Source organism: Triticum aestivum, chromosome 4D (genome assembly GCF_018294505.1).
Source record: "Triticum aestivum cultivar Chinese Spring chromosome 4D, IWGSC CS RefSeq v2.1, whole genome shotgun sequence".
NCBI lineage: Eukaryota > Viridiplantae > Streptophyta > Magnoliopsida > Poales > Poaceae > Triticum > Triticum aestivum.
Window position 1 is genome coordinate 479,504,315 of NC_057805.1, and position 12,331 is coordinate 479,516,645.

Genomic DNA, 12,331 nt, shown 5'->3' on the forward strand with positions numbered 1-12,331 from the left:
CCCCGATGCGGCGCCAACCGCCCAGCCCGCCGCCGACGCCCTCGCCGCCCTCGAGGCCGCCGAGCGCCAGGAGTCCTCGGGCGACCACCAGAAGGCCCTCGACCTCGCCCTCAAGGTGCTCGGGCCCCTGCAGGAGTCCCGCGGCGGCTGGTCGCTCCCGGTCGCGCGCGCGCTCCGCCTCGCGGGCGCCGCGGCCTGCCGCCTCGGCTCCCTCACCGACAGCCTCGACTCCCTCGAGGCCGCCGCCGAGATCGTCGGTTCCCTGCAGGGCGGGGGCGCCGAGGCCGCCACCGTCGGCGCCGCCGTGCACGAGCAGCTCGCGCGCACCAAGACGGCCATCGGCCGCCGGTGGGACGCGGTGGCCAGCTTCCAGCGCGCGCTGGAGCTGAAGTGCCGGTTCCTGAATGCAGGGAGTGCGGAGTTGGGCGATGCTTACAGGGACGCCGCGGAGGCCTACGAGGGGGTGCTCTGCTTTGATAAGGCGCTGCCGTTGTGTCTGAAGGCGTTGGAGATTGCCGAGAAGCGGTCCGGTGAGGGATCCGCGGAGGCGGCCAAGGTCCGGAGGATCCTCGTGGTTGCTTATACTGGGATGGGTCGGAACGAGGAGGCGTTGGAGCAGAATGAGCTTGTTAGGATGGAGTATGAGAGGTTGGGGCTGGATGCAGAGCTTTCTCTGGTTGAAATCGACGGGGCCAGCCTGCGTATTCTGTTGGGGAGGACAGAGGACGCGATGAATGACCTTAAGAAGGTGATGAAGCGGGCTAGCAAGGAGAGCGAGGAGCGTGCACTAGCATTTGTCGCGATGGCGAAGATTTTGTGCTCCGAGGATAGGTCCAGTGACTCTACACGGTGCTTGGAGATTGCTCGTGAGACTCTTGATGCAAAGCGTTCCGTAAACACTGAGCGGGTCGCTGGGGCATACACCGAGATATCGATGTTGTATGAGTCAATGAATGAATTCGAGATGTCTTTGTGTTTGATGAAGAAAACACTTGTGTTTCTCGAGGGTGCCTCAGGGATGCAGCACATTCAGGGGAGCATCTCTGCAAGGATGGGTTTTCTCCTCCTGCTGACAAAACGAATTGATGAGTCTGTTCCTTTTCTGGAGAAAGCTATTGAGAAGTTGAAGAACTGCTTTGGACCACTGCATTTTGGGTTAGGATTTGCTTACAAGCATCTGGGCAAGGCTTATATTGAAATGGGTCAGCCGGAATCATCTCTTAAGTTCTTTGGTCTTGCAAGTGACATCATTAATGCTGCATTTGGGCCGAAACATGAGGATTCCATTGAGATCATTCAGTGCATTGCAAATGCGTATGGACTGATGGGGAGGTAATTTATTTTGCCCTGTTCATATTTTACTAGTCTTTGAAATAAAGATGCTGCTATCCTGTACAGTTACCTGTAGGCTATTAAATTATCCAGAGTTTATCTATGGAACTGAAGGCAGCATGGAAAATGTCTCAGTTGAAGTACTATACTCCCGCTCTGCCGTCGTAGAAACTGACTGAGCGATTTTGAGTTAGTGTCAGAAATATCGTCAACATTCTATATGTGTTATGTTGTGTAGCACATTCAATAGTATTTCATTTGCTTTTCCTATATGAAGTAATTGAGCAACTATATGGTCTATTGCCAATTATGATTAGTAGGTCATTATGCAACCACTGCTGCAGTTGTTGTTTGCATAGAAGAGTCTCCGGAAGTCCTGCTGTTGGTGCTTGCAAAATAACAACAACAACAACAACAATAATAAACTTTGCCTGCAGACTTTTTGTTTCCATATCGTTCTGGTGGTCTCATAGATGAAATATAGGAAGAAAAAAATGCTTAGTTGTTTCCTAATACAGCAAGGGACAGCCCTACATTGAGATAGAAAGTAACTGTACACAATTAGAAGGGAAATCCTGCTTACAGCACAGTTTAACCTTATAAACCCGAAAGTGTAAACTTAAGCTTGGCCAAGTAGGGATGTAGTGCTAATCTGCTAGTACTTACTAAGGGCAGAAAAGGTACGAGTCGTGACAGCTTAAGAATTGTAATATATACTATTATAATTATAAGTGATCTTTCTCGAGCACACTCCATGCCTACCTGCAGATATGGATGGATTTCCCATTAATTAGCAAATGTAACACTCTTGTATGAAAAAATGAAGATCCCATGTTTGGTGCTTTATGCCTTTATGACTAATGAATGAATCCGAAACTATATCCAAGTTGAACTATCTGTAGGTAATGCTTGTTCTGTTGGTTTGTGTGATGCTGTCAGCATTTTGCCGAATTGAACTCCCCCCTAGTTTGGCGCATGTACATGGTAAAAAGCAGATGCTGCATTAATTAGCATATGCGCTGTTGAGCAGTCGGTTATTTGATTGCTGACTTAAATTTATGTTTTGTGGGTTATATCTGTTATGGAACAACTGGATGCAATTTTCTGACCATGTTCTATCGATTTATAGTAAAGCACCTCTTATATATGTCGTGGATACCCCTGTCGCTATTTTACATTCGATACTGCTTCTTATTGCAGCTACAAGTATGCCATGGATTTTCAACAACGAGTTATAGATGCTTATGAAAGCTGTGGCCCTGGTTCGGCCTATGAGATAAGAGAAGCTCATAGGCTTCTAGAGCAGATAAGGAAGAAGGCGGAAGGGTCACCTTCTGCAGTATTTCCTGCAAATTCACTGCCCGTGCTTCCTGAAAACCGATAATGCCTCTCCTGGCATCTGTTAGATGAAGACGACTCAGTGGTAAACTAAGATTTCATCAGCGACCCTCTCAGGTCTTTTAACTACTATTTTGGCGCCCAATGTCATTATATGGTTCATTTATACTTACCAATGGAATTAGATGTGATCACGTCATGTGTTCTAGTATTTGGGAAGACAGAGCATGCAGATTACCCACCTTCAGATTATAGGTAGCATGTATGGTTGTACACAGTTTTCATCATCAATATTACTTGAAGAATGTTTCCATGTATTTTCTGATTTCATGGGGATCTTGCCACAATTATTTCTGGTTGGACTGGATTGACAATATTTAGCTACTATTCTGACCATTGTGGTTGAATCAGCTGCCATTAACTACTTTGCCGAACAAGTAAATATAAAAGAGTATCTCATGAAAGTGGCAGATAAACATCACTCACGGGCTAGGTTGGGTGCTGTGACTATATCGTTCACATCTGCCCTGTGAATTTTCTGTCATTTCAAGCATACCTGCCAAGTTCCAAATGGCAATACAACTATTGCCTGCAGGAGTGCGGTTGTGTATTAGGTTGTGCATCACACATGTTGATTCGCTGTGCCCAGCTATCTACATTTTTTGTTCATGTAATCTCCCTTGGGAAAGTGAGGACTGTTTGATTCTTGTGGTGCTTTCACTATTTGCTGCTGAGCGTCGAGATTCTGTTTTATTGATGATCATCTGGAAAATGACACTTTTGTCCTCTGGATGCTGAGTTACATGTACAATAGTGTCCAAGTCAGGAGTTTTTCCTCCCCTCCTGAGTAGATGGAAATAACAAAGCAAGGTCCTATAAAAGGTCCCCGCACTAACAGTGCTGGCAATGTTTCTATACCCAAATAGTTTGGTAGGTAAATGCATTTTTTTCCTTTCACTCACATGTACATATATGAGGCCCGCATTATAATTTTGATTCTCCTCAGTTGAAGCTCATATGCGATACCCAATATGGCCATCCATTTTAGTACTACTCCGCATTGTAACCAGATGCGCCAAATTCACCCATGTAGCTTGTCTTTTATAGAAGGTTTTACTTATTGCTGTTATTTGAACATTCCATGGGAATGGGATCACTAGTATGCTTCACACAACAATGTTCCTACGAAACTTGGTAGATCTTGGATGACTTTTGGCTTTTGCAGGCAGTGCGGCACATTGTTCGTGCATTGGAAATCTGGGTTGCCGCACTTTGGCGCTTTGCAAATCGATACTACTTGGAGGTGTATTCATCATTGGGCTTTCAGTTTAATGAAATTGGTGGCAACTGGATGTGTGTGCAAGTTGGAGATGTCAGGTGGGTGTGGGACTGCCTACAGTTTTGCGGTGACCCACCCTATTATTGATCATGATCTTTCGCAGTTCCGCTATCCAGGCAGCAATGCTCTCTTCTCTTGGGAATGCCAAATGAGTGCACAATCCTTGCAATGGTGGGACTGGGCAAAGGACAAAGGCAGGAACAGAAAGAATCCCATTAATCCCCAGCATGTGCATCCGCTAAGATTCGAGCTATGTGATTGCTGGTAGTAGGACAAGTTGGTAACCAGTCACACGTTGGATACATACTACTCTACTCCGGAGTAGCATCTCGGGCCGATGCCGGCGGACAGACAGGAAGGTAAGCAGTCCAGAGGTGTTCGTTATCCCGGCCGGGAATCTGCGCTGGCGCGTTCCTGTTGGTGAGCTCAGCGGCCTGCACGCAGATGATGATGCGTATGCAACAGGGATGGATGGTACGGCGCGCTGGTAGTTTGTTAATGGCGCCTGCTGAAGCAGCTCCGGTTGACCGTTCTCCCGCTCCGCTCCGGCCGGCCAGTATAACACCAGTCGTCCCAGAGACCACTGCGCCGGCCGCCGTACTCGGTGGTCTCGCCATTCCATTCACCCGAGACGCCAAATTTGACCTATAGACGAAATCAAATCACAGAATGAACTGTCCGTGAAACTATTTCACGCGGCTGACCCGTGGCGCCTAGCTCTCAGGCGCTGCACTAGTGCAACGTCTGGGAGCTAGGCGCTGCACGAGTGCAACGCCTAGGAGCTAGGCGCTGCACACTGACTTAGTAATTTTCTGATCACACGGATGCGACGCTGGCCGTGTAGCGCCTATCTGTGAGGCGTTGCACAGTGTAGTGTGGCGCCTTCGTGTCGGGCGTCACACAAAAAGGTCAGCCGCGTGAAATAGTTTCACGGATAGTTCATTCTGTGATTTGATTTCGTCTATAGGTCAAATTTGTCAAATTTGCCCCCAAGACGCCCCGCATCCATCACGCTGTTACTTCAACAGTTGCGTTCACTCTCTCTCTCTCTGCGTCTGTCTGTTCTGTCGTCTTCCGTGCCACTCCCTTCGTCCTACTCCCTTTGTTTCTAAATATTTGTCTTTTTAGAGATTTCAAATGGACTATCACATACGGATGTATATAGACATATTTTAGAGTGTAAATTCACTCATTTTGCTCGGTATGTAGTCACTTATTGAAATATCTAGAAAGCAAATATTTAGGAACGAAGGGAGTATAATACAAGAGCGTTTTTTACACCAGTTAAAAACGCTCTTATGTTATGGGATGGAGGGAGTACATTGAACGCATCGGTGGGCATTGATTATGAAAGAGACTGGACTGGGCATGATTGCGGTGTCCTTGTAGTTCCATCAGCCGGCGACGACACGGAGCATGGTGAGGCAACCATCCGTCGCAGTGCCTTGTCCCGCGCAAGTGAAAATGGTAGCGCGTGGTGACCATGCATGCATGCATGCGGCGCAGCGATGCCCACTACCACCACCTTCCTTCTTGTGAGCGAGCCCTTGCATGCACTAGCTATGTGGCACACTGTGACACTGTTACGTACGGATGAGGGGCTTGCTTCTTGTCCCTCTGGTCACAAACAGTCTCTCCATGCTGCTGCTGCTGTTTGGGCTTCGACTCTCGAGGTCGGGGCATGCATTGGTCCCCGTCGCCGTCGCACCTTCAACGTTACCTTCTTTCTTCTCCCAACGTTTTCACGCAGCAACAACAACAAACACTGTTGGCCCTCGGTTCCAGTCAGCCTGTCTTTTTCCTAGTACCAAAGAAAGGTTAAAAATCTCAACGAAATTTCAGTTAAACTTCCGAAATTTCACATATTTCAGTGGGGTCCGAAATATTTTTAACCCCAAAATTTCGATGCAGATTCAAACTGATTTTAAAATAAATTTAAATTATGCTAAAATTCATTAAAATAAAGTGAAATTGGACATATCAAAACCCGAAACAATTTCCAAAGTTTCGCATATTTTGGTGTGGTTCGAAATTATTTTGTTTCCGAAAAAAAAAACCTCCGTTCCTAAATTTCGGTGTGGTTCAGTATGGACCAGATACGGATGAATATAGTTTAGAGTGTAGGTTCACTCATTTCGCTCAGTATGTGTAGTCCATATTGAGATCTCTAAAAAAACTTATATTTAGGAACGGAGGGAGTAGTGCACACAGTGCAGTCGTACCACCAACAGCTGCTAGGCGAACAATGTGGTACGTACGAAATACTGCACGAGATTGCAATATGTCGACCCATCACAGTGACCACTACTGTAGTAGTATACGTCCCTCTAGTATGTAGTCTCTACCCGAGCAAAGGGGGGGAAAGGACTAGCATTGCAGCTTCAGAGCAGGGCATTTTGCATTTTTGCCCAAAAGCTCACGTTCAGGGGCTTGGCTAGTTGGCTGGTAGTGAATGTCATTTTAACACACAGTACGTGTTCACTACCACTACCAGTGAGTCATACATACAGCACAGTACCGGCAGTTGTTGGCTTGTGAAGGTCTCACCCTCCAGCAGCGATAGACCAAGACTGAGGTCCTTCTGATGGCCGGTGGTCAATGTCGACGTCTTGGCGCTTACGCGTTGGCAGTCATCAAACAGTTAAACCTCCATGGCAGCAGGAGGGCCTCTGCATGCCGTCAAGAGGAGGACCCGTGATAAGCTGACACATGAGCTACAGGGAGTGGCCAGCCAGCCAGCCAGCCAGAGGAAAGATGCACGTCCCAGTGGCAATCTCGAGCTTGATCCTCTCTTTGCCGAATTGCCAGAAAATCCACGGCCAAATTAGTTAAACGGCTCACTGCATGCCGACAAAACTGCGCCGGCCATCTTGCCAATGAGTCCTAGTCCATGGGTGGCTGGCTGAATCTGAAAGGTTTAGGGCGTGTTTGGTTGCCGTTTGCTACAGGGTCTGCATCGCATACACTTCTCAAACCAGCCTGTTTGACCAAAAATAGACCCTAATACGCCATCTGTCAGTTGTTTGGTTGCCTGCATCTAGTGTCCCTGCATTAGATAATACCTAAGTGCACTTTGTTTGGTTGCCTGCATTGGCCTGAGCGGCACATGAACACGGCGTTTGGTTGCATACGGCGTACATGTTGTGCTTACCTTGTATCCTAGTTGGTGAGCTTACCCACACCTAGCACACCAACGCCACAGCACAGCAATGGTGATGAACTGGGCGAAGATGATGAAGTTCTTCAGCTTCAGCCCAAACTGACGATCCACCTTGACACCTCCAACCTTGCGACTGTCAACAGTGCTGCTGTGCTTTCGCACCACTCGGAGTAAGCTTGTTCTGCTGCCTGCCTAGTCTTGAACCCTTTATGGGTGTTGTTGCTATACGATGCCACTTGTGCACTGGCTTCTTCCCATGAACTATAAACCCATGGGACCTTACCGATGAACACGGCATATCACTTGCCCTAGCAATGCACAAGAGCAAGAGTTGAAGCAGCAAATCAATGGAGCACACAAGTAGCAAGTAAAGTAGCACACAAACAACAATGGAGCAGAAGATAAGTAAAGCATGCATGATCATACGACATAGCAAGTTCTTTCTAGCACTACCTTGGTGTTAACCTACCACCCCATCCAAAAGAGGGTGTCGTCCTACCACCGCAAGTTCACCATCAGCGTGAGGGGTTAGTATATACCACCTCACCAAAATATACAGACCATCAAATAGTTTTTAAGCCCTAGCTACACAAAATGTACGTCGTCATCGTCATCGTCGTCATCGCCACCACCGCCATCGCCGTCGGGGATCATGCACGCTCACAGGCAGCACTACTCTAGTAGTAGTGCTTGCCCAGCTAGCTCCTGAGCCATAGCACCCTGTGAGCGTCGGCCATGGCGAACCCAACACCCTGGGCCTTGTTGTCAAGCAGGTGGCTGAGAGCCTAGTCGCTGAAGCCACCCTGGTTCATGACAGTGCCATACAGGTCAGGGTGGACGTCGAGGGGCTTGCACTCCCTGATGGCTGTTGCCACCTCCTTCACCGCCTCAGTCATGCTGCAGAAGACATTGATCTCCTCCTCCATCAGGCCTCCTCTCTTCCTCTTCCTATCATGGACGGGGTCAAATGGCTTGTCGAAGGGCTTCGCAGCGGGCTTGTCAGGGCCGTCGAGGAGGGAAGTCTGGCATGGGAGAATCAAGAGGCTCCCCCGAGCCCATGGCATGCTTCCCAGTTGCCAGCCCGAAGGAGAAGATGTGTTGCATCTGGTTGTAGTTATGTATGGGTGTGTTGACGAACTCAGCGTCCCTTGGGTGGTCCTAAGAATGAAACCCAAGTGTTGTTAGTTGCGATTAGGAGTAGGCAATGGTGGACAGTATGAAAAGGAAGAGGGTTGTGAGCTAACCGCGACATGGCCGGCGTAGTGCTCTGCCTCCAGAACTATGGAGCAAGTGTTCTCATCCCATGAGGCACCGCTAAGGTCTCTCAGCCTGGACACTTGGATCCATCGACTTCTCCACTTCCTCAGGTGGTTGTACACCTGGGTGGCAGACACCTCTTGCCCACAGAACTCGAACACCTGCTTCGCAACGGTGTTCAAGTGCACCTCCTTGAAGCCCTTGTCAGTCCTAACTCCACTAGAGATGAGCTCACACATCTTGTTCAGCACGAACGTGGACATGAACGGCTGCCACTTCATGTTGTTCGACCTACCATCCTTCTTTGCCTTTGCTGCTGCTAGCTTGAGTGCAGCGGCAGCAGCAGCAAGAGCAGTAGTTGGCTCAACGAGCACTACTGGCACCTAGAGGGAGTCAGAGGCGAACACCTCTAAATCAGGTGCCATCTGGGACATAGGCTGCGAGTCCTCGACAAACGATGGAGCAAACTGGCTGTCAGACACGACAAGGGCCTGACTAAGATCTTGCGTCTGCGTGGTCATGTCCTACTATCATAGCACGCATTGACAGTAAGCATAGCACACAACATACCGGACAATCGATGAAAGCAGAAGCATACATGTACATGGCTGATCACTATCATAGTAAGCACATGCTTCATCGCTATCATACCAAGCATACCGGACAATCTATGAGCAGGAACATACAACTACAACAAACAACATGCTACAAATGGACAACCAATAGCTACAAATCACATATCTAAGCATGATTCAACACAAGCACAGGGTTCAACTTCAAACTCTACTACTAATCTAGCCTACCACATGCTTGAACATCTAGCCCTACCACAAATTGCAACCACAGCATAGCAATCAACCATAGCAGCTCACAGATCAGACCACTAATCAACCATGCATCTAGATCAAACCCTAGCTGCAGCTCAGATCTAGCTAGAAGGAACAGAGAGAAAGGGGATTGAACTCACAGAGGCCATGGCTGCAGCTTTAGGACGAGGGGGACGGTCGTGGAAGATCAACGCCTGCCGGTGAAGGAGCGCCGACGCCGTGGACCGCCGGCCGATGAAGATGCGCCGCTTACCTGCTCGTCGGTGCTGATGCGCGTCAGCTGGAAAGCTCGAACGGAGGGAGAATGGTGGCGGGAGTTGGGGCGGTGAGGGAGGGGCTAAATAGGGGTGGACTCGGCGGGAGGTAAGCCGAAATCCTCCCGCCAATTTTTCGGCGACGCGGGCGAGCTCGCGCCATCTCCCCCTGCTCGCACGAGGGGAGAAGCGCGTCGCCCTCCCCTGCCTCGCACGAGCCAGGCTCGCGAGCTACTGCCGATTCGGGCGTTTCCCCTGGGCCTGGCCTGGACGTGCTTTAAGTTCTGTGCGATGCGGGCCGCACAGAGAAAGCAGGCAACCAAACGGGCCACTTTCTTCCCGCGCGGGCTAGGCTGAGCCTAATGCGGGCAACCAAACACGCCCTTACGCATTTGCTAGCATGCATGTACAGCCGGGTTTCTTAAACCAGCCAAATTCTGTCATGTCCAATATAATGCATAGAGTCAATGAATCCAGGCATCCCTCACCAATGTCTCTCTTCATTTTTCTTTCGTCTCTCGGTATCTTCTTCACTGGGTGCTCTCAAGTACTCCAGTCCATAGATCTGGATCACACCTACGCAGAATCGTCTTACACACTCGAGGATGAGATCTTCTCCAATGCGATGGTCGATGGGGCATCCATAAGCAAGGACTCGCATGGTGGTTGTAATCTTCAACAATTGACTTGCACTTGTTGCCCTGCTGCATTCCTAGCTTCTTGGTTGAAATCAAGGACCATGTTTCTCCACAACTTCTGCAATGGTGTTGAAGAGAGATCACTGCATCCGGAATCGGTGCCGAAAATATTAAGAAGGGTATACTGCGTTCGGCGCAAATGTAATCCCTCACTAGACCATCATGACCCATGACTCTTATCTCGAAGAAACAACCTTCGACCAAACTAAGAATCACACCCTCGTCTCCTAAAATCCTCCTCCATAGCGACCACAGCATCAACTTGAATTAAACATCTCTCGCTTCCTACTCCGACGATGAATCATCGACGATCATCTCGCACAACCTCTTCATCTAAACATAGAAGACTTTACTGATCCATTTTTTAGATCTTCCTTTGATGAAAAAAACATAGAGACAATTCGACAAACACCTTATGGCGGACGGGGTCGGAGTGATAGCGGCCAGTGATGCAGCTCCGGCTAGGGCCCCAAGACGGCGGAGAACACCACCAACGCTGCCTAGGTGGCCACACAAGAGGTTCCCGGGTGTGGAGGTGACGAACGGGTCTAGGTAATAGGGGCGGCGACAGCAATCGACTTCTCCAGTTCTGGTGCCGTCGACCGATTAGGGTTTGCGCTTGAGTTTTCTATGCCATCTCCAAGGTCGCTCGGATCGACTCCGGGTTGACCACAGGTGGTGATCATGTGAGCTACACAAACGGCGGGCTCGTCGGTAGCGAAAAAGCCAATTTTGGCGTCGTCTAGTGAGGAAAAGGTGCGGGAGAGAGCGGCAGAATTGTGGGATGTCGGCGTGGTCCAATTCCACCGCCGAGGGGTCGGCGACGCAACGGCAGGGGGCAGGTCGGTGCCACGAGGTAGATCGAGTGGCCGCGTAAATGTCCTAAGAAGTCGCGCGTCCAGACTAAAATTAGGCAGAACGTTGCGGTTTAGAGGAAGCAGAGTTATATTTTTGAGGACTACTAGAAATGCCCTTAAGTTAAATTGCTTAAGTCTGACCATGTTTATAAAAATAAAATCACTTGCTAAAGATGAAGTGCTATATATACAGTAGAGCAAAGAAGTAAGCCAGTGTTATTATTGTTGAAATCACTAATTAAGAAGCATTGTTTGTAAAGGTCACTCCCACCTCTCCAGGTTGCAAAGAGATTTTTTTTAGATCCGTTTATTCAAAATGTTGTATCATTTAAACCATGCGTCAAAATTTTGAACCATTTCAGCATTGGATTCCTCATGTCAAGATCTTCAAAACTAGATCCCATGTTGATAGGTTTTGATAGAACTTTATTTTTCATGAAAAAACCGGATGAAAAAACTGAACCGGGACCACGTTTTTTTCGTTTCCGAAAAGAGGAGCAAACCCATGCCTCCATGAGAAGCAAGTCCGTGCTCTCGCATAAGGAAAAAAAAGAAAACATGTTTTTCCCGTTTCCGAGAGGCATAACCGTGCTTCTCGCTGAAGCAAAACCGTGCCTCTCGCGAAAAAAGAAAATGGCATTTTTTTTCATTTTCGAGAGGCACGGCCGTGCCTCTCATGGAAGCAAATCCGTGCCTCTTGCCGAAGCAAAAAAAACGCGTTTCTTTGCGCAATTCTTTTTGTCCAAAAGTTAAGAAAGACCAGTGAAAAATCGAAAAGCCAAAAATCTTCGAAAAAACCATCTAAAAATCCGAAAACGCTTGCGAGAAAATAAAAATGAAAAACAAAAGTCGAAGAGAGCGCGAAAGAAGATCTGTCGTGCGTAGCACCTGCCAACCAGGCATGACTCAGCGTAGCACCTATTGGCCAGGCATGATTTGGCAGCTCCACCAAAGCTCCGTGCAAGACAAAGCCGCTCCACCTCCTGCCTCTGTGTTCCAGCGCTGCTTCACAAACGATGCTCCCAAAAGAGAAACGACATCGTAGTACCGCCATCGCCTGATCTGGAAGACTAGATCCTAGGATCTCCTCCGAAGCAGCATGAGTGGGTCGACAACAGTTACACAACGATGCCTTCATCAAGGTAACGGCGCAAAACGCCGTCATCGCCAGCCAACGGCTCGGTTTTCACCAGCAACTATATACGTCTCTCTGACTCATAGCCGAGACTAGATGACGAATCTCAAGATCTGACCACCCAGCCGCGGGCC

The 12,331-nt window shown here is 48.7% G+C and overlaps 1 protein-coding gene across 1 annotated transcript in view; it reads left to right on the forward strand.

Moving 5' to 3' along the window:
- The window catches only part of LOC123098801 (protein KINESIN LIGHT CHAIN-RELATED 1), a 3,789-nt gene extending 735 nt beyond the window's left edge, over positions 1 to 3,054 (forward strand). The window contains exons 2-3 of the mRNA XM_044520877.1: positions 1 to 1,332; positions 2,533 to 3,054. The exon at positions 1 to 1,332 is cut by the window's left edge and continues 9 nt beyond it. Of these exons, the coding sequence (XP_044376812.1) occupies positions 1 to 1,332; positions 2,533 to 2,716 (1,516 nt within the window). The 3' untranslated portion in view covers positions 2,717 to 3,054. The remainder of the gene's footprint in view (positions 1,333 to 2,532) is intronic.
- Positions 3,055 to 12,331: the final 9,277 nt, after the last annotated feature.